At 45.3% G+C, this 27,284-nt stretch overlaps 1 protein-coding gene across 1 annotated transcript in view; it reads right to left on the minus strand.

Moving 5' to 3' along the window:
• Positions 1 to 23,252, minus strand: part of cacna2d2a (calcium channel, voltage-dependent, alpha 2/delta subunit 2a) — a gene marked incomplete at its 5' end in the record, with an annotated part of 134,713 nt that extends 111,461 nt beyond the window's left edge. The window contains 2 exons of the mRNA XM_080000311.1: positions 18,588 to 18,669; positions 23,137 to 23,252. Of these exons, the coding sequence (XP_079856437.1) occupies positions 18,588 to 18,669; positions 23,137 to 23,252 (198 nt within the window). The remainder of the gene's footprint in view (positions 1 to 18,587; positions 18,670 to 23,136) is intronic.
• Between the last annotated feature and the right edge of the window lie 4,032 nt (positions 23,253 to 27,284).

The following is a 27,284-nucleotide window of genomic DNA, read 5'->3' on the forward strand; positions in this document are numbered from 1 at the left end:
TGTTAACGGAGTTGTTTTTGGTGATCCCTTTCATAATTGAAAACACAGGGAAAACATGAGTGATAAAAGGACATTTTTATGAAATTCATGATATTTCAGTTGATGATTCAATATCATATAAATAATTGTGATTTACAATTAAACTGTTTTTTCTTTTACATTTTGTACCACTATTATAATTGAAGCCTATAACAGTGTAACAATACACATGCCGCTTATGAAGAGGATCCATTTACTGATATTTAACATTGAAAGATAAACATTCAGTTTGCCTTGGCTGAGGCAACAGTTAATTTGCCTGAACCTCATTCACCTCATTCACGTCATTCACATTACATTTATAGCAACATTTCTAACATTGGTTAAAAATGCCCCTGAAATTTGTATGGAAACTCATGATTGCGGCATAATTAGGTTACAAAATGATTGCCATTTGTTCAAATAATTGCACTCAGACAAATACCGTATTTCCTCAAATAGAGACGAGGCCTTTATTTACCTCGACCGCAGAGGATACCAGACCTTCATTGGAAGCAGGCTTATATTAGAGGCAGGCTTTTATAACTAATTACCTCTGTTTAATAAGCATATTTGATCCTATTTTAGTATGTATATTAAATCAAACTTCTATCTGGGTGCCATGCCATGCAAACACATGTATGGTGAAAAAAGAGATCTAGTAGCTACCCTAAAAATCACACTTGTGTTAGTAGCCGACGGAGGAATTTGTCTTTCCAAGTTGGCCTTGAACGCATCACTTCCTGCTTGGAGCGCTCAGAGCGGGACATTTGCCCCAAGAAGCGTTCTGCGATCTGCTACGCAGCAGTTTGAAATGGAGTAAATGAAATAGATCTACAAAAGTAACACACTGTTTTTATTTGCCTGGTTTGCGAGCCGATCGGGCTCCGCACCAGAACAGCACCGCAGCTCCGATCAGTTTTTCTCCCGGTCTTTATTTGAGGCAGGCTTGTATTTGGTCCTGTGGACCACGGCCCCGGCATTTATTAGCGACCTGGTTTTTATTTGACTGCCCGTTTATATTTGAGGAAATACGGCATGTAATAATTGTGACAGTTCCAGTTTATCATATTAAAACAGGACACTTTAAAGGAGACCTATTATGCTCTTTTTCAACAAGTTAATATAGGTCTCTGAGGTCCCCAAAGCATGTTTTAGATTTTTTTTTTTTGCAGAAAATATCACTCCAATTATGCATTCTATCCTCATTCTATTCATTCTAACATGCCTCTAACCCAGGGGTGTCCAAACTTTTTGCAAAGATGCCAGATTTGGTGAGGTGAAAATGTATGGGGGCCGACCATTCAGCCGGACATTCTTTGAACAATTACCATTGTAAATTAACATGTAAATATGTAACAATGTATGTATCAATTTGTACAGTTTGTTGTATACGTGCTTATTTGTATTTGCTTTTATTTTGCTTTGTTTTACTCTGCTGTCGGCAGCTAGGTTGACACAGCAAATGAGAATCTGTTGTCAATTGCTTTATCAGGATAGATAAAGGTTAAAATAATAATAAATGAAATGCAAATTAACTATTTTTTTAAATCTGACTCCGAAATTTTTTTAGAAACATGTATTTATTGATTTTGTTTTAACAAATCACATCAAAGTGCATTTTGACAAAGGATAGTACAGTCAAATTAAATGACAGAAATTTGACAAAACTGTGGTTTTTATCATCACAAAAAATTAATTCACTGAGACTTTAGTATTTATTCTCCTCAGAAGAATAAAAAAAATTATTGACCTACATTCATGTGAAGGGTGATACTAAGATATCGACTGCAGTAAACAGGGCAGGTCTGGCTCAAAAACAGTGGTTTTGATGCGCAAGATGTCACGCAGGTGAGAGTCGCTTAGTCTTGTCCTCACGCGGTTCTTGTTAATGTTCATAACCGAGAACGTCTTCTCGCACAAGTATGTCGAGCCAAACCAGCTCAGCATTTTCTGAGCAAATGTTCGAATCTCTTGGAACCTGTCTTTGTCCAGCCGGCGGTAAAAGTTTACAAGAGGGAGTTGCTGGTGCTGACTGTGACACTCCGCGTCACACTGCAGCTCAATGAGCTCCAGCTGCAGGTGGGCTGGAGCGTCATTAGGATCCACGGAAAAAGGAGAGGAAAAAAGTGTGATCTCCTTTTCAATAGCTGCAAAATCCCTGAAACGCTGTTGAAACTCCTCAGCCAGAGATGAGATGTTTGCCGTTAGCTCATCGTAGTTAGCATGTTTCGTCTGATAGTGAATTCCTTGAAAACAGTCTCTTGACAAATTAAGCACACGCAGTTGTTTCGCATGTCAGTGAAGAAATACTCAGATTTCCACTTGTCCTGGAAACGGCGGCCCTCGTTGTCAACTTTCCTTTTTTTAGTTCGAGTTGGCATTTAAGAAATGGGCTAAAAATATACCACAGTGGTAAAAGTTCACACAGGGGTCACGCGGCGAGAGTGCGGCCACAAGTCTTCTGCCATCCTCTGGTGAAATATAAAATTGTCTTTTTTCTACGTGCTGGCGAGCCACATATTATTGATTTTATGACAGACGCTTCGGGCGGGTGGAAATTTAGATACGGGCCAGATTTGGCCCAGGGGCCGGACTTTGGGCATGCCTGCTCTAACCCATCCTGTTCCAGGATGGTCTGTTTCATGGGCGGCGCTACCCCCCTGAGGCCCCTAGTTCTGTAAGCCCAAGGGGTTTGACCACGAGTTACGGGTTCTGTGAGCAAACAGGGTTTGAGCTTCACTTGTGGGTTCCGTTGTATTTAGTCCGCAACCCTTCACTGATTTCGCCTTATCAGTCCACCAAAACCTGGTTCGGAAAACAAATTTGAGGCGAGAAACAAGCAATCCAGTTGCCGAATCTTCACTCCTATTAGATCTACAAGGCCTCATTTCAAAGTTTGTTACGACCTTGCGCGATCCGCACACAGCGGATCAACTTCACTGACAATCAACAATTCTTTTAAATACTTACATTACCCTCATCTGCAGTTTTGTCACGGACGGTTGGTACATAACTCCTCTTTCTATTAAAAGATTTGTGCTGGTCTGTGCAGCCAATAACAGAGCACTTCCCACTTTTATTTCTTAGCCACCGTACCCACCAGCGGTGGTGCTCAAGCCTTGGGTGGAGTTACTGAAATGGGGACGGTTCTAATTCTACCGAGGCACAATGTGACTTGGGGTTGTGAGACAAATCTGAACGGGGTGTTTCACCACGTGTTTTCTGAAACAGAAAGCTCACAAAAAACTAACTGTGTTGTCTCATTTCACCGTTTGTCTGTTAGCAGGCAAATCAGAGACCCGGATGTTTGTCCACGAGCACTGAAAAAGTGAGTTTTTCGTAATATGTCCCTTTTACCAGAGAATGTCGAACGTGTGGGGGACCAAGGTGGGGGGAAATCTAACATTTAATACATCTTGTAAAACCGGAGAAAGAATTACGTGAAGGAAGTGTCTGCTATGAATATCTGGGGCAAACAGCTTCACAGCAATGAGAGTCCTTGTTAAGAGAATGAAATTGAGAGGTGTTATTTAAGGATTTTCGGCTGCCTTTGTTAGTCTGACAATCCTGAAAGCACACAGGGAAAAAAAAAAAAAAAAAAAGGCCCGGCAATATTGCCCGCCATATTCTTTTGAACAGAAATTTATTGAGTTTAGATGAGAGGCAGTTTGGAACAGAGAATTCAGAGAAGCAGAACGAGGGCTTCAAGTCCTCCAAAAGTTGTGTGGATTAAATGAAGACAACATTCAGGAGCAGCCCGTCAATCAGTATTTGTACAAAGTCTCCGCGACGCCGTAACAATCAATGCCTTGAACCAGGGCTGGCTTTCTGAAAAGCTCTGCATACACGACGAAAGGAGTGATCAATGCAGGGCCTTGGTTACGGTGTTATCACACACACACACACACACACACACACACACACACAGACACACACACACACACACACACACACACACACACACACAGCGAGACGCGAAGGCTGCTGCTCATCGGCAAAAAAATAACAAAATAAACGACAGCGACAAACGGTGCATAGACTGTGAAGGTTATAGACCTTGTGGCCTGTGAACACAACCTGCCATTTCCTGATACAAACCGATTAAGTGTGATATTTGGAGATTTAGCGGTCAACTGTGACTTGGGAATCTGGTGTGGTTGTGGTTTATTAGAAAAATATGACCGTAGGTGAATGCACCATTTTGCCTGAAGTTTTCTCCAGAACAGACAGGTATAGATAGAACATACAGGTATAGAGAGAACAGACAGGTATAGATAGAACAGACAGGTATAGAGAGAACAGACAGGTATAGATAGAACAGACAGGTATAGAGAGAACAGACAGGTATAGATAGAACAGACAGGTATAGAGGGAACAGACAGGTATAGATAGAACAGACAGGTATAGATAGAACAGACAGGTATAGAGAGAACGGACAGGTATAGAGAGAACAGACAGGTATAGAGAGAACAGACAGGTATAGATAGAACAGACAGGTATAGAGAGAACAGACAGGTATAGATAGAACAGACAGGTATAGAGAGAACGGACAGGTATAGATAAAACAGACAGGTATTGATAGATTGGCCTGATAAGGGCAAGAAAAAAAAAGACAACATCTGTAAAATTGAAATATTAATCAGTGTTGGAATGTAATGTAGTATACTCACTACTGCCAATGGATGATGAGTACGTTCAATTAGTTTAACCCGTTAGTTGAATAGTTTTTATGGTATTCTGGAACAGAATGGTTGCAAACCCCGCATTTTATCAGATTTTCTGGGTTTTATGGACACATTTGGAACAAAAAAAACAAAAAACTAACAGAATAGAGTCAGGAGGTTGTGCGGCTTCCTCCTGACAACCCCCTGCACTAGTTACTAGAACTAGTTTTAAATAAAATTGAAATACCAAGAATCATGGGTGTACAAAGCAGGTTTCCGTTTTTTGGGGATTCAGAGCTTTCTCCGTGAGAAGCTTCAGTTTGTTCTCTGAAATAAGACAAATGGTGGGAACCAACATTTGAATAAGGCCTGGGGATGAAAACTGTCAAACATCCCCTTGAATGGAACGCGGCTGCGTAGAGATGTCGTCAGGATGTGATCCCGGGCTGGGTGTTTTTTTTTTTTTGACATATATATGTCTTTATGAGTTATCGATTGTCTGTTTGTGTCAAAACATTTGAGGCAAAAAGACTTTGAAACGAGTGTGAATGACGGCTGCGAATCACGATCCTATTTTGGAGGCAAAAGACTTTCTGCTTTAGTGCGTACATTCACAAAGCCAAAGAGGAGAGGAAAAAATAAAAATAAAACTGCTCATTCTTCAAGCTCTAAGTTTCAATTTCCACCGAACCGCATCTGTCACAAGGGGCCTTCCCAGGGTGTCGGGAAAAACGACAGACACGGGATCCTGGCTGACTTTAATACTCCCGCTGAAATATTTTCCTCTATCCCCGGACAACTTCCCCAGCACGCCACCCGAGACGAGAGTAGGATCCTTCATACTTAAGGGTACTTGAAAAAACGCAGGTTTATTCTTATTTCTGTTCGAAATACCACTCAGGCGGTGCGTGGATCTTGTAAAATGCACTACAAAGTCTAATTCCCTAATGAAAAGCCTTTTAATTGCACATCGGCTCATTTGAGACATTTTCCTTCAATAAATAATTGAGGAGCATATTGGAATCGGTTGTTAGGATGTTTCTCTTTGATCCGCCAATTTACCGCAGGAGATATTCAGGACGTTTGAGGTCATGCGAGGCCTCTGGCTTTGCTTGAACTTCTTCCCTCCCGCAGCTGAAGGAGCCGCTTTGTTAAAACACGAGGGAGTTCATCTGTTCCTCGGCACATTTAGTCATGTTTGACAGAACTGAGACGGCTCTTTTACAAACCAACCCCTGGTTTCTTCCTCCGTGCAAAGCGTTTCGGGGGCCGATGGGAGGCAGGTTAAGGACAATCTGGTGATCGGGGGGCCGCCTTCTGTTCAAGTTTCATTTTTTAAATGTATTTATTTATTTATTTATTTATTTTCTGTCTTCTACCGAAAGCGGCGGAGAGTTGAAAACTTCCACGTCCCTTTGCCTCCTCCAGCCATCAAACACCCCGATTCCGGGAAAGAGTGGAACGGAAGACAGTCTCACATTCCTGCACATCGCACAGTGTGTGTGCCGTTTTACATGAAAGATCCTAGCGGCTAAATCAGCTTTAAACACATAATTACAAGACACTTTCTTACTGTGAGCCACATCTTTTACACTAAAAACGAGGCGCAGATCAGTGTTATTTGTACTGAATAGAATAGCAGACGGGAGGAGTTCAGTTGGAGCTTTTTTTTTTTTTTTGATTGGTTAAGGAGGAAAGGACCCAATAAACCAACGCCAGCCATCACTCAAAGGAGCATTTCTTTAAAAGCGGTTCCCAACATAAGATCCCGGCATGCTTCAAACGGCTAAAAGACCGGAGTCAAACTCAACCTTGGCAAGCGACTCACACGGAGCCCTGATGAATCCCATGACACGCTGTGACTAAAAGCTGTTCAATTGAGCACCGTCGTGCACCAAAAAGTGCGAGACTCAACGTGTACAAATTGGACGTGTGCCTTTTAGGACGCGGCGCATAGCACCAGCAGCCGCTGAGCGGTGAGTTTGTGCGGACGAGCGAGGGACGAGAGCAGACACATTGTCTGCTTTAGGAGGTCATATCTGAGGGTTTTTGGCAAAAGAAATACAATGCAAAATCCAATAAAGAAGGAGTCATATGTCATAACGTCCTTTGATAATACACATTCTGATGTTTTCATTTTTTTAAAACATAAAGAACCATCGGCTGAAACAAAGTTTGGAGAAAATACTTTCTGTTTTTGCTTGGATTCCAATAATCTTGAGATATCGATAATTTAAGGTTATCTATGTGTTATCTATATGTCGATAAGGACATTTCATGTGGAAAATACATCTGCGATTTTTTTCAAATTGGCAAATATTTCGGTCATGTTCTGGCCAGGACCGTTTTAATCTCTGAGTCAGAGGTCTGAAAACAAAGAGTAGTCACCAAAACCAATACATTCCACTGTATTCCATTCTAGATAAATGCATTCTTAATCACGTTTCATACACTATTATTTTATGGATGCATTTTTATAATATTCACGTGTATCTTATTTCAGCTTCATTAAATCTCAATTTTTTATCAAGCACTGATTCCCAGAATTTTATACGAGTGACCCTTCACAGTTCAAGAACCAGCGCATTCTTTCAGAATCAACACAGATTTTGAGCAATTACATTTAAACGTCGCTTACATGAGGGGTTCCATGCGGTCCCCGAAGACTCCCAAGAAAACTTTTTTTCTAAGTACGTGATTTGGAAATCATGCAGGCTTATACATCCCCTACATTAACATGTTATGTGTACGTCTTTTCCCATGTTTCGTTGCGACAGTATGAAAGGATTATTTTCCCAACATATATTCGCATAGATGTCCACAGAGCCACACACGCACACACACACACACACACACCTCGCCACACATCCATGTCTGTCCAACATCACGCAACTCAATCAGTCCCGTGTTGGTTGTTTATCCTCATCATTTGACTCTAAATCCTATCCAGTACAAACAGCTTTATCCTTTTCACTATGTGCTGGCCAGTCAAGCAACGTCATCTTTATCTGGAGCAGCTGCACACACACGCACACACACACGCACGCACGCACACACACAAACACACGCACACACACACACCCACACACACACACACACACACACAAGCAAAAATACACCTAGAGCTGTTCAGCTAAAAGAGACTGAATAATTCATATGAAGAATATTTATGACAAAGCTTTATTATAGGCAGGGACAAATGTTAAATGCAGTATAGTTCAGGAAGAAGCGGATGACTTAAATATTCTTGTTTGCTCTGCGAAGCTTTTGATCTCGCGGATGTGTGTGGAAACATTATTTCATTTTCATCTCATTTTACTTTTTTCCATCTTTAAGGATTTCCAGCTGAAATGAATAGACCAGTGAGTTGCTTTCTAGAAGGAATTGTTCTGTACCAACAAATATCACAACTCGACTGCTTTCCTGAGTAGCCCTAAGTGGTAGCCAACGTCACCGAGGAGCTCAAGTACCGTACAGCAGCATGTGGCTCAGGGCTCCAACGAGGTGTTTTTCCTTTTAAAATGTGAAATACATACATAAAAGCACAGAATGAATGATGGATGATGCAGCTAACTCCAAGTCCAACTGATCCAAGGAATTCATGGTTTAAAGGACACGACGTCCCAGATCTCTGAACAAATAAATATATATATATATATATATATATATATATATATATACGGACGGTTGGTATATAACTCCTCTTTCTATTAAAAAAATTGTGCTGGTCTGTGCAGCCAATAACAGAGCACTTCCTATATATATATATATATATATATATATATATATATACAGTATATATACCACCACCACCAACTATGGTGACTCCACTGGGTATTACGGCTTATTTTTCGAGGATTTGATCAAATAAATCATTCTTATACTGTATGTTTAATCTTTGCGGGTAAAAAAATAATAGTAATAAAAAACAGCACAGATATATCACGCTGACATGTCAAACACGCAGCTCCACAGAGGTGGCCTTTAAAAATAGGGATGGGATATTTTTTATTTTTTTATTCAAGATTATATGACATCACGTCCAAAGACTCCGCAGTCGTATCCCGCCGTGCACAATGAGATGATTTAAAAGGTTGATGTTAATCTAATCCACCAGTTCTATTCTGAACATCCAGCAACACTGTGCCCTCTTAGTACGGGGGAGTACGTGGTAGTAGGAAACACCAAACAGGCTCATCTCGGTGGATTATTTAACAACTTCGAGAGGTGAAAATAAGAGGCATCTGGAGGAAGGAGAGGAGAGAGTCTGGGTTAATGAAAAATAAATAGCCATGAAAAGCAGTCCCCGGTGTTGCTGGTGTTTACAGGTTAATGCGAAAACACCGCCCAGCCCCGCTGCGGTGGCCAGCCAGCAGCCTTCAAACGCCGCCATAATCAACCTGAAAATGATCACATCTGCAATCACCATCATCACCACCAAGAAATCATCATCATCAGATTCTTCCTGCCATCGTCTTCGTTTTCATCGTCATCATCATCATCATCATCATCTATATTATTACTTTCCTCGTGCAACACAATCACGCCGGCGCAGGAAATTGAAGTTGGCCAGATCAATAAATATGATATAAAATTAAATTAGCTGCCAAGATGAGGTGGAAATGTGAAAGTCGGAGATAGGAGGTAAAAGGCAGAGGTAATGCTGTCCAATCTTAAAAGTATAAATAAAACATTTCACACACTAACGTGCACACACTTGTGTGTAGGACATAACGCTATAGGACATGGCGCTATTAGAAAACTCCTGTATACATAATGTGAAGGGTGTGTGTGTGTGTGTGTGTGTGTGTGTGTGTGTGTGTGTGTGTGTGTGTGTGTGTGTGTGTGTGTGTGTGTGTGTGTGCGCGTGTGTGTGTTTGCGTGTGTGCGTGCGCACGTGCGTCTGTCTCTCCCGCTGACGTCATCTCTGCAGTGTCTAATCAAGGAGAGAGGGAGACAGCTTTTGTGTTGGAGCCGTAATGGAAAAGCACTTGACCTGCTTTAACAGGAAAAACAAGATACCTGCGCGCCGCGTGCACTTTCGCGGGGGAACGGGACACCTCGACTCCCCCGCCAAAAAAAAACAAAAAAAACCAGCGCCACACCAAGGCAAACAGACAGGAATATCTATCTCCGCTCTTTTGAAGTTTTATCTTTTCCCCACTTCCCAGCGCGGGAAAGCGATTCCGAGCACGGCAATGCTCAATCTGTTCATTTCAATATGAATGGGATGTAAGTTTGGTGCTGGTGGAGCAGCGGAGATGTGAAATTGTGGATGGCATGCTGAGTGGCCCGACACGCAGGGTTAATGCACACCGCCTTTGATGTCTGTCTGCGTGTGAAATGAGCTGGTGGTCCGGACATCAAACAAACACACACACCAAGACACACACACACGCACACGCACACACGCACGCACGCACGCACACACGCACGCACGCACACACACACACACACACACACACACACACACACACACACACACACACGCACGCACTCACGCACGCACACGTATGAGGACGGCAATAAAGGTTTCCGGCGCGTCGCCACAGTGGGCGTCCCGGCCGGTGAGACGTGACGCCGGCCCGCGCAATCCGGCGCCGGAGCCGCCTTCCATCTCCCCGACCACCCTGGACGTGAACTCATACGGAAACTACATCCACGCACGACAATGAAAAACCAATCTGCCCGCAGGCCGACGGACGCAGCGCACATCCTCCCCGCGGAAGCACCGCTGCTCTGTGAGGATATCAAAGGATACCATGTGACATCACAATAACACGCTCACCCCTTTCACTGTGCATGGGGAGGCTTTCGGTTACGTTGAGTCAAATTTTTAATACGCCGACGTCCATCTGAATAAATTGATTTCTGTTTATTTAAGAGACCTACTGTATACGCTGCGCGGAAATAATAGGGTTCAGGTCACAAAATAGTGAAGATAAATGATTGACCGTTTTGCAGGAGCAATAATGGACGGAAAACAAATCACCCCCCCCCTGAAAAAGGAAAAATGCCCGACATTTTGAATGATTGATCACTTGGTTATGAACAATTTAGATAAGGATAATTAGTAATTAACTCCAATTGAGTTACTATGTAATTACAAATACTTACAGCCTGGGTCATGGTAATTACAGGGCGTTAACTGTGACAAATATTTCATGCAATCTCGACTCGACGGAAGTTGATTGATGCTGGAGAAGTGACAACAGAGAAACGCAAAATCCTGTGGAACTGGGATTCAAGGCAGATTCATCAACAAACCTCACAGTCTGAGTCGTAAATCTGTTTTCACGAGGCCACTTGTCCCTGAACGACGCCATAACTTACGATTACAAAACCAATGATGCCGTTTTACATCAGCCTACTATCGGTGCACAAAAAAAAATTAAAATTGAAAGTGGGGAATCCATCACATTATTTCGTTTAAAAACAATCCATATTTGATATTTTATTTAGCTGACACGTCATAAGAAACAGCAATTCAACATATGCATGTGCTCCTCCATATGCCGTTGGTGGCATCAGGAAAGTACAAAAAGTGAAAGGCAGCTGCTGTGCATTTGATAAACCAGTGCAGCAAGTTGCGGTCAGTAAACTGTCGATATGGATGAACGGTCCCAAAAAAGAACAGCAACCTTCAGATGAAAAACGTATACCCACTACCTCAAGTGAGGCGGAAAAAAATATTTCAGTTTTGAAAGGAATTCTCGGACTTGAGGGGCACAGCGCTCTACCCAAACAGACAATCTTATGGATTTCCACTTTAATTATGCAGGATTTGTCTTTAATACCGTGGGGGGAAAAGGAGCTAGACATAGATTTATCGTCTGTCTTCAAGATTATTCTTCCTCCTGTTGAATAGTTTGCTGAGCGAGTAAAAAATAAAGATAATATAAAGATTAAAACAAAGATAAAAAATAAAAAAAAGCAGCAGCAATCTCCATCTTGGAAGATGAAAGCTGCATGTGTTTTTTCGGGCTCTGCCGGCACAGGTAGTCACTGGAACCTGCTGATGACAAATGACATAATGCTTTGTTTTATCTCCGGATCTAATCATATAAAAGTGGGTTTCGGGTTGCCCTTTACAAAAAAATCCCAGCGTCGACTTTTAATGTCAAAAGCTGGTAATTTCTGGCAAACACAAATTGCTTGGGTCTGTATGAAGGATGATTTGCAGAAATAGAGGTATGATTGTTTGTTTCAGTATAAAGACTATACCCATTTATAGCCAAACTAATGTGTGCACAGAAGATAGGGAGTTGGATGTGTTGTTTTGTTGTTTGCATGCATACGTGTGTGTGTGTGTGTGTGTGTGTGTGCGTGTGTGTGTGTGTGTGTGTGCGTGTGTGTGTGTGTGTGTGTGTGTGTGTGTGTGTGTTTTTGTGTGTATGAGCAATGCATCAATTGTAATGCTGGAGCACAAATCCCATCAAACAACAGAGCCCTGGGAAACAGGCCAGAGGCAGAGATGAGAGTGGGTCCAGCTGGAAGCCAAAGAAGGTGGAGGGGAGGGGAGGGGGGTGGAAAGATGGCGGGGGAGCAGAGCTTCCCTTCTAGATCGCAGAGAGGAAGGTAGCGAGGGAAGTAGACAGAGGGCAAACTAAACGGTGATATGTAAAAAGCCAAACAAAAACATGAGGGTGGCAGCGCTGAAGACCTCACTCAAATTGCACAGCGGTCGGTTGTCCTGACTGCTTACGCGGTCAAAATAGGAAAGACGGTTTTCGAGGAACACTGCAGCTCTTGTAGGTTTGAGAAACACCCGCCTCCGAAAAAGGAAGCCAATTAGAGATGTTCAGAACTGTGACTAAACGATCACAGGCGACTGCAGGTGAAGTGGGAAGTGGAGAGAAAAGGATGAAAAAGCCTTCAGACTACAGCGAGTCGGCAGGCACACAGACGTTTTTTGTCTTTTTTTCCCATACACAAAGACACACGCCGCACACACAAGCACACACACACACACACCCCAAATAAACAAAAGCAAATTTAAAAAAAAAAAAAAAAAAAAAAAGAAAGCTAAATGAATTCCACCTACAACCTCGAGCCCAAGCGCTACCTCTGCACTGGAGTGAATAATGTACTTCACACCTGAAATCTTCCAGGGCAACACGCCACTCTGTATTACCACCGCCACCCACTCGCAGGAGTGCACCAATTTAGGAGAAGGAAAGACTCCCCCCCCCCCCCCCACCCCCCCACTATTCTCTTCTCCCTCTCTGTCGAGCGCAGATAGCAACAAAGACACGGCGTGCGCTTCTCTGAAAACACCCCAAAACGCAAACAAGGGGGAATTTAGACAAGCGCGCGCGCATTAACAGCCGCCGTAAACGCACGCAATCCGACGACAGTGAAGGGGAGAAGATGAAGCAAAAAAAAAAACGGGGGGGGGGGGGGGGGGGGATATCAGAATCGGCGGCGTAGGCAAAAAAATAAAATAAAAATAAAGCGTCTTCCTCAGACATGGGCTGAAGCTTGAGCAGAGCCCTAATCCTATTTTTGACACATAATGCGGCATTGTCTTCCTTGGGACGAGTGCGAGGCCCTTCTTTTCTCCCTCAGGAAGTCACGAGGAGCATGTCGGAGCTTGCTTTCGACTGAGTTTTTTAAGCAGGCGGATTCGTTACGCGCTTCGCGCTCCCCCCCCCCCCGCCCCGAAACGCGCCGTCGCCGGATGTCAGCGAAACTCATCCCGTTTTTCGCCTCACTCCCTTCGTGGATCCGCCCCGCCCTGTTTTCCCCCCAAACGATAAGCGCTAGGGCGCGAGGGAAATGTTGGAAAATGTCAGAAGTCTTTGCACTAAGAAGAAAAACCGTTGAAAGAAACCGGCAAAAACGAAACGCTAGAACAACGTAAGGCTGGGGGTCAGGCAGGATTTTGCCGGAAATTGTTATGATTTGATCCGATGTTGAACACGACGCGATTCCTCATCAATGCGTTGTCATTCTCAATATAAAAAGCATTGCCTCCGACTTTCCTGGTGCACCACCTGACTCAAATATTTCACCAAACAGATTCCGTCGAATACAGAAATGAAATATCTCATTTCATTTGCGCCTACGGTGGTATTTAATTCAATTTAAAATATCTGCATCACCTCCAAACAAAGAAACAATATTCCCAATTTTCTAATTGATTCAGACTTTGAAACAAGTTTTGAACCCAGCCCTCGAACAGCATTGGTGCGGACCTCAAGCCCAGGGAGCCAGGAGGCTGGAGTTTCAGAGGCACGTCAGCCAATACGACGTTTTCAATTCGACCATTAATTCTGGAGAAGGTCTCCTCTGACCTCCCGTAAGTAGGAACAGCTTTGAAACACAGACTTACAGAATGATCTTAATAACTACCGATGCGTTTCAGAGAGACGTGAGATTTCTTGAACACGCCCATAACTTCAATGTTAGTTGTGGATTTCAACAGAGTACGGTCGATTAAACCAACATGCATGTATGGAAGTGGAGGCTCTTTTAGGATGCAAAGCGAGGATATCTCCATCGGGTACACCGTATTGCTCTTTGAAGAAACGTGTTTTTTTTTGGGAACACTCAGCGAGCACAGTCGACCGGGTTCGTCTGGGTCGACGCGAGATCCGCATTGCATATCTCATGAGACCGGGCTACGTATGGAGAGAAATCCTTCTTTCTACTCAGTGTCAAAAAAAAAACACAAAAAAAAAAAAAAAAAAAAAAAAAATTTCAAAAAGGCAAAAATGTAATATAGATAAAGTGCTCCTCTCTCTGTTTCATTTTGTTGCGCTTTTCCTAAAACACACCATGGTGAATACTAATGTGTGACATGATAGTTCCAGCAGAGCAACTTTTAGATAACAACTCTGAAGCAGGGGACTCAAACCCAAATGACTCTGGGGGCCACTGGCCAGGCTGAGCATCAGGGGAAAAACAAAATTGCGCGGATTAACAAAGTATATTATTTATAGAATACAATACAATATATACAATATTATTAAATACACAGCCGGCTCTATTAAATTGTCTCACGGTCAGGATGTGGCCCTAGTTTGAGACCCCTGCTCTAAACTACGACCCTGATGGCCTTTTAGTGCTGGAGAAAAACCACTGGGGCAGGGATGAGGATGTGTAGGGATGAGGTTGACATTTACCATTGTAATACACACACACACACACACACACACACACACACACACACACACACACACACACACACACACACACACACACACAAACACACACACACACACACACGGCATGACCAGAAGATAATGAACAATGGTGAAGGAGAACGTAGGAAACCTGAACCAGAAAGGAGTAAAAAACAAAAACTTAGGATGGGCAAAAATAGCCCGTGATGTATCCAACAGCTAGATAACAAGCTGGTGTTGTGTAAGGTTCAGGCTGGAGGAAAGGAGGATGGGGCGGTGGTGTCGGGGGAGGTGAAGGAGGGAGGGAGCCAAGAGAAGAGAGTTTAGGACGGGGGGGGGGCAAAGCTCTCTCTCTCTCTCTCTCTCTCTCTCTCTCTCTCTCTCTCTCTCTCTCTCTCTCGCTCTCTCTCGCTCTCTCTCTCCTTTAAAGGTAATTGCTCGCCATGGGAGGAGGGGCACTCGAATGTTCCTGTAAATTGTCCACAGGAGTAAGAGCTATTAAATCAAGAAAGCTATTACATTGATCAGACGTTACATCACTGTCCACTGATGATACAGCATAGTGTATGTGTGTGTGTGTGTGTGTGTGTGTGTGTGTGTGTGTGTGTACGACATGTAGTCCAATGCATGTGCGTGCATGTTGCCTAGTACAGCGCTCGGCCTTTGAGACGGATTATCGAACATTTCCATAGTAGGTCAATCCAGCGCTTTACACTTTATAGAGATTTCTGTCTGCCAAAGAAGTTTAGGGCCAGCGAAGAGGGTTACAGGAGGCAATGGAAACGCATACACAGAACCCTATCTTAAATGATACTTTTTTTTTTTTAATCAAATAAATTATTGGCTGCCACATTCTTGTTCATTCAAAGTCAATACAATGAATTACCCTTGAAACAAAAGTAAAAAATGAAAAAGTAATTAGCCTGACAAAGTAACTTTGGGAGATTTCTTTTGTCTGAAATATCCACAAAATGATCCAAGCCCTTCTTTTTGTGGTTGACGTGGCAAGGTAGAGATGACCACGTGTGACGACAGTGTGACAGGATAGTAAGAGCACAAGGAGAGATGGTCTGGGGGCATAAAGTTGTGAATTTGCTGGATGCAAAGGAAAGGCTGCATTCTGCCCTCCACCGTCACAGAGGTCACGAGTTCATTAAAATGGTTAAAACTTGGGCTCCACCCACAAGAAAACCAGTTCATTTACAAGGCACAAATGGGCGGGGCACCCAGGATCTTATAGTTCGATCCGATTTCGATATAAAGGGTCATGATTGGATTCAATATGGATTCAATGAGATGTTGATGAGGTGGCTCACGGTTCTACATCGATATAGTTTTTCTTTTCGATACACCATCTGACGTGCATCACAAAAAACATTTCACGGAGCAAATCCAATCCGACAAAGAAGATTAAGATTTAAAATCACTGGTGAGTGCAGTGGCATGAAAATGGAAAATGGATCGCGCAACTTCCGAACCACGTATCGACGTATCGCGATGTGAAAAATCAATTTTGGAAAATCAAAACGGTGGAATTGAATTGTATCGGAGCGCGGACTGTTTAACACAGCGGCTGAAATGGGGGATAGGATCGCAAGTGTTGCCGCTAAGAGGAAAACGTGGAGGGCAAGGCAACGGTAAACACACGCGCGCGCACACACACGCGCTAGCACACACGCACACACACGCACACACACACACACACACACACACACACACACACAACGACGCTTGACAGGGGGGTTTGACAGGAGGTATGAGAGTCTGTGTTTGACCGAGATAAATCTGCAGCCAGCATGTGGTCGCCGAGCCAATGATAAAGTGTTGACCACACAAACACACAGAACGAAGGGCGGGAGGACGGGGGGGGGGGGGGGGGGGAGGGGGGTAGCTCAACCTTGGCTGGGAGGACGTTCAGCTGCGCCGGGTTCATTTTTTTGAGGAGCGATGGCTGCTACGATAAACGCTGCGTCCATTACTCCTTCAGCGTCCAGGAGCCGCCCGTGGGCTTTTCGCCGGACTTCATAAGAGGGATCCGGAGCGCGTGCGTCATTCTCAGGTTACGTTTTGGGGGTAATGAGGAGAGAGAGAGCGAGGGAGAGAGAGAGAGAGCGGAGAAAGGGTATGGGATGGATGGCGGGGGTGGAGAGGATGCTCGCTACGCACCGTCATAAAGTGTGAGGCTGAAGCTCGGGGGGTTAAGGAGCAGTGGTGTGTGCGGCGGTAAAATATTCACGCTGATTGGCCTCTTCTCTTTGAAACCAATTACAACCTCTACATACTGTGCGGTCCATATGGCTTTACCGTTTAAGAGGGTTCCTAAAGAGGAGGTGAGAGGAGCGTGCGCGTGTGTGCGGGCGCATGTGTGATGGGTTACAAGAGGGTTTCCACACAATTAAAGCGGTGTCTTTGTGTACAGTACACTTAACAATTCTATCTCCATCGCTCCATCTATAAAAAAACAAAAAAAACAAAACTGCAAACGATCACCCTCTAAACTCGACGGCGGGTCGAGCCGAAATTCGGGGGGAGACAGACATCTCGGCGTGAGGTTTTTTTTTTTTTTTTTTTTTCCCCCGGTCTTTGAGGCGGAGTCGTATCGCCGGAGACGGAAACAGTCGTCTGCTTCTGAGCTTGTCGCTATTGATCTCTCGCCCTCCGCCTCGCGAGAATAAAAATACCTCAAACAAGGCCGAACTGAACGGAGCACGTTCAATTCAACTCCCTTACTTCCCCGACCGCCACGTCAAGACGAACTCAAAAAATAATTTGCAGAGGCTCTTTACATATAAATTCAGTTAAATTCATATATATATATATATATATTTTTTTTTTTTTTTTTTTTTTCTTCCTGAGAGAATAAACTGCGCATGAAGAGGAAGGGGGATGCAGAGGAAAGCAATCTTGTTACCAGTCAGCATAGCCCTGGGAAGATTTCTATCAGACACACGTATAGAGAGAGGCATCCATTTAGAAAATGGCTTTTCAAGGCACGCTGGGCCATTTAGCACACCCTGCGACGACTCCTGTTTGGGGCCGTGATAAATGTTCTCTCACCACCGCTCACTACGACGACGACACACACACACACACACACACACACACACCGTCAGACCGGCGCACGCCAACGCACGGCTAGGCGGTCGGCGTACGTAAGCAATCGCCAGGACGGATAATATGACGTTGGCGAGAAAAGTAGAGATTTACTTCATTGTAATTTGATCTGAATTGTAATTCAGCGGGCGCTGAGCATCTCCGTATCCTCATCCTCCACCTTCCGCCTCCTCCGTCACCACGTCAACAGCAAACGGCCGTCATTTAAACCAGGACTCTCGCTGTCTACCTACCGTCTCCACCGCCGGACCCGTCAGCGTCGTCACCGTCATAATGGCCGTCACATCAACCGTGGTTACCACCGGCGTTAAAACAGCCGCGGGCACCGTCCGGGCCTGACTGAATCACACTCAGCCACACAGCAATAATGAAGCATTTATCTCAGGGTCCATTACAAGCCCTGGAAGCGCTCCCCAACATGCACACGCGGTAGAAATATGGTGAAACGCTGTCAGTCACACTCTGCTCACCATCTGCTCTACAATAAAACACACACACACACACACGCAAACAGCCATTGAAAAGCATACAGACACCAGAACACGCGCACACATACTGTACACAAACACGTGGTTTAAGTGTGAATCCCAACCGGGATCGATCGTTGCCGAGTTAATGTCGCAGCGCCGCGCGTCGGATCAAATTTCGTAGGTCAACTCACCGATCTCATCTGCTGCGTTCCGGTGACGTGCTGGAGGACCTTTTCCAGCTCCTTCTCAATGCGCCCGGCCCAGTGGATCATTCTGCAAAAACAAGAGTCGGGAATTACGAATCATACATGTCAGAATGTTACCTCCGCGGGTCCCGCCGTGTGAGTGTCGAGTTTCTCTCTAATTTTGTGGATGTCGAAAGACAGAACGACGTCTCCTACCAAAACAAAATCGACCGCACTACGACAGTCAATATACCTTTATGTTTGCATGTCTGTATATATGTATCTGTGTGTCGCTTTTATACCTGGCACCAGCTCTGCCCCGCCTTGTGTGGACACACGCAGTGTCTCTCTCCTAAAGTCAACATTAGTTATCAGCACCTGCTTCTGCTGTCACGTCCTGAATATGTGCTTCCGCTCGGCCTGAGTCGAACCGAGGAGGGGGTGGTGGGGGGTGGAGGGGGTGGAGGGGGTGGTGGGGGTTTCTGTCTTGGATCAGCGACCAAGAGTGGAAGACTCTGTAATCAAACTCAGGTTCTATCAGCCCGGGCTCGGACAGAAGTGCACCCTAAGCTGGATCTCCGTGAGACTGAGCCAAGTTTGGTATTAAGAGATCAAACAAGCGGGATCTCATCACCGCATGTCTTCTGTCAAGCAACAAATGACCTAATGTCTCAACATATTTGCTAGATCTACTTAAATCGGCGGTGGCGGCCGCCCTATCGTGATGGCTCCATGGCCCTCAGCGAGCACGGCCAAGGAAAACGTTTTCGCTCGACTGAACCAACTCTGCACGGCGGCGGTCACCTGACGTCAGGCGGTGACATGACGACGTTCCGCCGCAATTTGCGAGCGAGCAGCTGAGTCTACACCAACCTTTCCCGGTAGCAGCCGGTAGACAGCTAATCACCGGCATCAACAGCAGACCGCATCACAGTCGTTTGTCTTTAATACCATGACAGAGAAAAATGCCAGCTTTAAATGTCAGATTTGTTCAGAAGACAAGACAGAAGACAGATTTATTAAACAGCGCAAGTCTGCCAAGATGTGACAGCGCCTGCCATAATCACCGGGGCGTTTAGCCGGAGCAGACTCCACCGAGGCCAAAGTACCACACAGGCAAGCGTGCGTAGGGGCTGCGTATACAGGTACGAGATTAAGCGAGGGCAGGCGAGGGGGCCCTCCGAAAAAAAAGGGATTGCGCCATGCGGACCGCCTAAAAAGAGCCCGCTGCCTATGAAAAGGTCACCTAGCTATGAAGCGAAAACAGGCGTCCGGGACCAGGCTCACAGCGAGAAGGGAGCGCCGGGGCCGAGCGCCGTGACGTTAACAGCGGCTGACAATACCTCCGTCACGGAGTGAGGGCGACTTCTTCTTCTCGACTTGTCTAGCGTGTGCACAGTACAGCCTTCCACACGTGCACGCAGGGACGGGCAAACAAAAACGTTTGGTGCAAAAAAGCACGAGATGCAGCAGGAATGTCATGCATACATTCCGAGGTGAGTGTAAACGCAAACCGTGGAGGCGCCACGACAAATACTAAAATCGACATTTGTGTAAAAATTAAAGCACATAGCAGAACGCTACATCTTGGAAATGGCAAATAAAAACGCATTGTGCATGTGGACCCCTACAGATCGGTGGGTATTACAGTAAATCACACACTTTGAGCAACCACGGCTCAACCCACTCTAGAGCATCATACCGTACTGTAAGTAGGCCCATCAAACGCGCGCGTTAAATATGCATGCGTTTGCATGTCAACTGGGGCGTTGAGCTTGGACCAAAAATGATCTATCAGTAAGGCTCCATCTTTCCCTTCCCCAAACAGACCCTCGCGTCCACACTCCCGCTTCTTACGTTTTGTCGGTTTTTATCATCCGCGCGAGAATAAAGAGCCAAAGTCATTCAACGCAGACAATGTCAAACGTTAATATAAGGGCGGCATTACCATAACAGATCTGCGCTCTGCCGCTTGATATCAAACTTGAATTTTGTGAGCAGTCTTGTTGGACCCGAGAACGTCTTCCCGGGACACACAGAGCTTGTAGAGATATGAAAATAAAGCCTGAATCTGAGTCATTGTTGGAAAATGTGTCTTTTGCTGCCAGGGGTAAAGTTGCAAAGGGGAACTGCACTGATCAATGTATCAATCCCCTGAGGGCCTGGGGTTGAGTTATAGGCCAAGGCTATAGGCCGACTAAAACAAGCCTGGTCTGCGATGTTCTGCTGCCCCCTTCTTCAGGCAAAAGAGTTATTACTCCATGTGTAAAGATACATTTCAATATACTGTATCCAGTATGAACAGTGAGTGTCACATTCTGCGAGACGTAAATAGATACAAAATAAATTCCCTAATGTCATATTCAAATGTTTTCTCTTTTGTTATTTGATATTTAGTGGTTATTTGATGTGTGTACAAGTCCATGGGCTTAATGCCGCAGGTCCTCACTGACCAGGAATAACTGGGTGGGCAGAAGATTCGACAAATAACTGGAAACCTGTGCATGGGCCAGACATTACTGTATCATCCACTGTGCTCGCTCTACTGCAATGGATGTCCTCATTCCAAGTCAAACTCTGGAATAACTTTCCATGACAGTCAGGCCATTTTTCATACGCGTGTGTCAATGGGAAAAGAAAAAAAAAAAAAAAAAAGAATCCACAGACTTTTCATAAACTGACCGAATAATTTACCTTGCAATGATTGTGCTTTCATCTGTTAGAATTTCAGTAATAGAAAAAAAGAAAAGAAATAATACCACTACCAACACATACAGTAGCACCTGCATGCACAGAAATGCACGCACACACGCGCACACACACACACACACACACACAGACACACACACAGATAAGAATGGCTTCTAGCCGAGTGTGAGAGCCTGTTTAAATAAGAAGAAATATTACTTTTTGCACTGGAAAAATAAAATGCAGGATGTACCCTTTTCCGTTAAGATATTTATTTGGCACTACAGCCCTCTAACACACACACATACATTACCGGCGTATGTGTGTGTGTGTGTGTGTGTGTGTGTGCACGCACCTGCGTACGTGCGTGTGTGCGTGTGTGTGTGTGTAACACCCACAGACCTTAAAGGAAGAATACAGCAGAACGTGTTGCACATGAATTAGGTAACTGTCACATATGGGCAAATAGCACACGAAAGTGGGTGACACAAACCCAGTTTTAAAACTCCAGAGACTCATTCATAACCTATAATCTGTGACCCAGCCTGAAGTAGGCGTAACTGTTCTCTGCTAAGAGTTACATGAAAATACATATTACATACATGTTATCATGGTGTGTGCTGCTGAAAACGTGTGTGTTCATCTGCAAATCTGTGTGAAGTATCTTTAAGACTTCGGACACAACCATCATACACAAAGTGTATTTTTTCTATAAACTAATTTTACATTATGTGTGCAAATTATAAATCAACTAGCTATCTAATTCATACATACAGAGAAACACCTCTTTCATTGTATGAACCAATTTTATTTGCCATAAATATACAGCTTATAGGTCCATCATCAGAATTGTATGATAACAATAATAATGGTGCAATTCAGCTCAATTGTTGCTCTTGATTATTATTTTTATTTATTTTTTCTTTCTTTTCTTTAGTTAATAGCACTATAATAAACACATATAAACGCAGGGGCAATAAAAACGCATACTGTACACTTAAAGCTAATTTACAAAACAGTCATGTGCAAAGTAAGTGGAACAATTTGAATAGGAAGGGAATTTTCTGCTGCAGTTACTCAGAAAACCCAATGTCCTTGTTGAACTAAATCCTAGACGCAGGGGACGCACTGATCATCCCAGAAGACGGAGAGCCAAATCAATGCACTGACGAGCTGGGTCCGCTCGAGAAAATGGGCCAGCTGAGATGTTTTTTTCCTAAAATACCAAGAGAGGCGATATGCGGTGAGGTCAAAAGTTTTATTTGAGGTGAAATGGTGAGAGTTCACGGGGAACTCTAACAATTACACCTAAAATATAATGAAAAAAAAAGTATTATTCCAAGAGAACAATACGTATAGATACGCAGATTTCGCCGTTGAAGTAAAATGTTCACATTATTTTTGTCATATATTCCTACAGTTCCTACATATATTCCTATCGTGCGTACGACTATAATTCTTGTATATTGTACTATAAGCCACGGCACGCAATGCAAAACAAACCAATTCGGGTTTTATTTTCATTTGGCCTAATAGTCTGGTCTTATTATTTTTAAGGGTTAACAAGGGACCGCGCGCACTAAATGGCACTAAATCGTATAATAATAATAATAATAATAATAATAATAATAATAATAATAATAATAATAATAATAATAATAATAATGATACGTGACAGCCGATGGCTTCATTCGCGGTGGAAGCAGCGTCTGCTTCCACACCAGGGACCGTGCGGCAGCGGCAGCATCGGGCGACCATCTCACCCTGTTCGGGTCACCTGTCCTCACCCGCGCCTCCCCCCCCCCCCCCCCCCCCCCCCCCCGCCCCCTACGGCTCACCCCCCCAAACAACCGCCCGGCGTACTCACGTGTAGTTCTGGGGGAAGAGGTGCGTCCCGGCGGTCGGCGTGGAGACGCTGATGATCAGGACAGTTTGGATGGAGAAAAGACACAGGACACCGTAGGACCGGGCGCACATCGCCATTTTCCCCATTAAATATTGAAGCGAGCGGGCGGAGCGGCCGAGCCGAGAGCGAGGAGGAAAAAAAAACAAAAACAAAAAAAAAAATAAAAACGAAAAAAAAAAACAAAAAAAAAACCCGTCGAGGTTCTCGCGGAGCTCTCGCGCCGTGTAACGTCAACCGGAGGCGGGTTCGGGTTCCGCGCTCGAGACCAGGGGGAGGCTCGCGGAGGCGCCGAGTGACGCCGCTTGCGCTGCTGCCGCCGCCGCCGCCGCTGATGATGGTGGCGATGATGATGCCGCCGCTGCTGATGGTGGTGATGATGATGATGCCGCTGACGATGGTGGCGACGATGCTGCCGCTGCCGCTGCTGCTGCTGCTGCTGCTGCTGCTGCTGCTGCTGCCGCTGTGGATTATTTGCGCCCGCGCTCGTCCGTCCCGCTTCTCCACCTCGCGCGTTCGCTCTCCGGCGCAACAAAACGACGCACGAGACGACGCGCACCGCTTCCTTCAAATATCCTCGCGCGACGGACGGGGGCGCGCGTCAAGCCACCTCCTCCTCCTCCTCCTCCTCCACCTCCTCCCCCTCCTCCTCCATCTCGCCTTCCCCACCTGCTCTCCCACCTGCTTCTACCTGCTTCCCACTGGAGCTGCAGCACCCCAGCGACATGGACACGGGCACAAGCACGGTCGACTTGAATAATGACGTTATTGATCCCCGTCGAGGAAATTTGCCCCCTGCGTTCACTCCATCCCAACTATTGAGGAGCAGCGGGCAGCCATGGGGGCAACAGTAGCACCTGACTATTTGCTGTCTTTTTTTTTCTTTTGCCTTTTTTCGATTAGGGTGGGAGGGATCTCACGATCATGGGGACACAGGAGAGAACGTGCAAACTCCACCCGGAAAGGGCCCTCGTTGGTTTCCTACCCAGAACCCTCTGGTTGTGAGGAAACAGTGCTCACCACTGCCACCGTGTCCAGGGGGACTTGCATGGCATGCGTGCATGGCCGTGATGGATGGGAGGTCGCTTCACAGCAAGAAGGTTCTGGGGTCGAACGTCGCACGTTCTGTTCGGATAATCCCGCCGACGCCCCCCTGAGCAAGGCATCGGCATCGTTTGTCCTCTTATGGCTGACCACTGCTCCCATAAAATGTTAAAAGTGGGTAAAACACAAGAGGACACATTTCCCCACACTGAATAATAAAGTGTTTTCTCTTCTTCTAACCCGGGTTGCGGGTACAGTTCAGTCCATTTTAAATGGGTGCACACTATGTTTTTGACTGAGACAAGATTAGTGGTGGGCATTTGGTGACCAGCAGTGTATGGCGGCTTACACCTCCCTTGTAAACTGTTCCAATTGAGCGGCACCCTCATAACCTCATTACAACGGGCTGTTAAGAACAATTAAAACCAGAATACATATCCATACAAACAACAAATAGAGGCTATACCGTGTCCCCCGTTTTTCAGTTTCTCCTTCTTTCACCGGATTAACTGTGTAAATGGAAACCCAAATATTTTCTCTAGTCATCTCAACACTATGGCTACAGCGTTGTTAAAGAAAACATTCTGTGTCACCTTGAGGCTGCTTTCCAATTATCTTCTGCATGGTCCAGTGACTGAATGTCTAAATTATAGGAGAAAGAATTCATCTAATTGATCTACACACCCACAGAAACCCCAGATTTTATTTCATGATGTCACCGGCCACTTAGAGGAAGGACCTTGGTGTTTATCGTATAGCAATAGGAGATAGGAGAGCATTTATCTTTGTTTTGCTCCACTGGAAGCCTTTTGTGATTACAGGCTTGTTAGTCCTAATATGCTATTACCCAGATTTTCTGTTGTTACAACCCAATACCATCAAATCACTGTTCATACAAATAGCACATAAGGAGCTTCAGTAAAAAAATGAAAAAAAAACTTGCAGAGGATCTAATTCAGCATGAAGCTTCCCTCTGGATAACTGAATATCTCAGTCCATCGGATGAGTGCATGTGTGTTTGTGTGTGTGCGTTCATGCGTGCGTGCGTGTGCGTGTGTGTGTGTATGCAGGACACACCCCCTTACTACCTAGTCCTACTGTTTTTCGCTCTGATCCATCTGTATTGTGGCCGACCAGGATGCACAACTTCAAAGAGAACAATTCAACGTTAAAATTCCCTTGCATTTGCACCCAATGCATTCATGACGGTGGTGTGGAGGCGGCGTGGTTTAAGCAGGGACACCTGTCATGGGTCTATGTAACTGTGCCCGTAACTGTGCTGGCTGTGCACCTGTTGCTCGTCAGACCAAACAACAAGCAACAGGTAAATCACCCATCGCCAAACACACAGGTAGAGCCTCTGTCATGGCATGGGTCCATCTGCATCTTGCCACTCTCTAACAATAAACTAGTGTGTTTGCAACATCTCTGCCTGTGTCTCCGTGCCAGAGGACCCTGACAACGCCACTTGGGTGTCAATTGGCAGCAGAACTGCTACCGAGGAGGCCAAACAGGGACTCCCCGTCACGGGGAAGGGACATAGCAGGGCCGTCCGAAAGACACACTGGAGCCACCAGAAGTGCAAACGGGGGGCCACAGCACCAGCCCTCTCCCGACTGGCAGCAGCAGCATCCAGGGTGTCCCGCAGAGGACCGGGGTAGAAGCAGCCACAGCAGCGACCATGGATAACCGCCTGCAGCTGAAGGCCCCACACTCCGGAAGGATGGAGGGTAGTCTGTCATCGCCCTGGGGGAGTGTTGTCCATGGCCCATGCTTTTCTGGGGAACCGGGTCTCCAGGAAAAGGTGTTTTTGTTTTGTTCGACTTTTTTGTTTAAGGTATGGGAACTCTGTTTCAGAGTCCAGTCTTTTATTATGTTTACGGAGGGGAAACCTGTTTCCGAGACAAGGCATACAGTGGTACCTCGACTTACGACTGTAATTTGTTCTATAAGAACGGTCGTATGTTAAAACCGTCGTATGTCGAAGCAATTTTTCCCATATGAATTATGAAATCATAAAGGGTGAAAATAAACAAAATACACAGCACAAACACAGTCAATATGAAAAAATATGGATAAGCCACAAACTACGTGCACTCACGATGTCGCCTGCTGACTGACTGCTGACTGGCCACTGATTGACTGCTGACTGACTGCTGACTGGCCGCTGACGCACCAACTGCAAATTTCCACGGCCGTGTCTTGGAGCAGTCGGTCGCAAGTGGATACCTATAGCATATCGCTACTTGTATCTTAGATTAGTCGTAAGCAGATGCAGTCGTAAGTCGAGGTACCACTGTATTTCTCTCTGCTTGGTGGTGGTGGGGGGGTGGGGGGCGTAGGCTTCAGCCAGGGACTCACACTGGCCTCAGTTTGGTGTTGGGGGTATGTGTTGTGGGGGCGGTGTGTTTTAAGGAGCCACACCTGTCGTGGTTCTAGGTAATTGGGCCCGGGATCGAAGGTGGCTGTACACCACTTGCTTGTCAGAGCAATCAACGAGCAACAGGTAAATCACCCCTAGCCACAAACACACAGAAAGCCTCTGTCATGGCAGTTGTCCACCTGCTTGTGACATCTTGCCACTCTCTACAATAAAGTGGTTTGTTTGAAACATCTCTGCCTGTGTCTAAGTGTGAGGACCCTGAAAACGCCACTCTGGTGGCGCGTGGCAGGCGGTTCTGCCACAATGACCAATTCCTTTCCACAGTTAAGCAAAACCCAAATACATCTTACTATAAAAATGCACCTCTTGTTTGTTGAACTCCAGAACAAGACAAAGTGAGGCTTTTATAGATTGAAAAAGAACCAGGGGTGTATAGGGATACCCTTGACCTCTCAGGTGCTGTCCCATACCTCCAGATCAACACGCAGGTAGGATGTGCTTTCAGCATCCTCCTGGGATTCTGGATGGTTCTTACGGCTTATGCCTCATTGGCTGGCCGCAGGGATCCCCCTCCTGCAACTCCGCTGCCCTGGGCTCAGTCACTCAGCGGGGGTCGCGCAGGTGTTGCCTCCATGGAGGCAAACAGCACGCAGCGAGGCGGTGCACAGCATTTCTGTCACTTCAG

This window comes from Zeus faber (genome assembly GCF_960531495.2).
Source record: "Zeus faber genome assembly, chromosome: 5".
Classification (NCBI taxonomy): domain Eukaryota; kingdom Metazoa; phylum Chordata; class Actinopteri; order Zeiformes; family Zeidae; genus Zeus; species Zeus faber.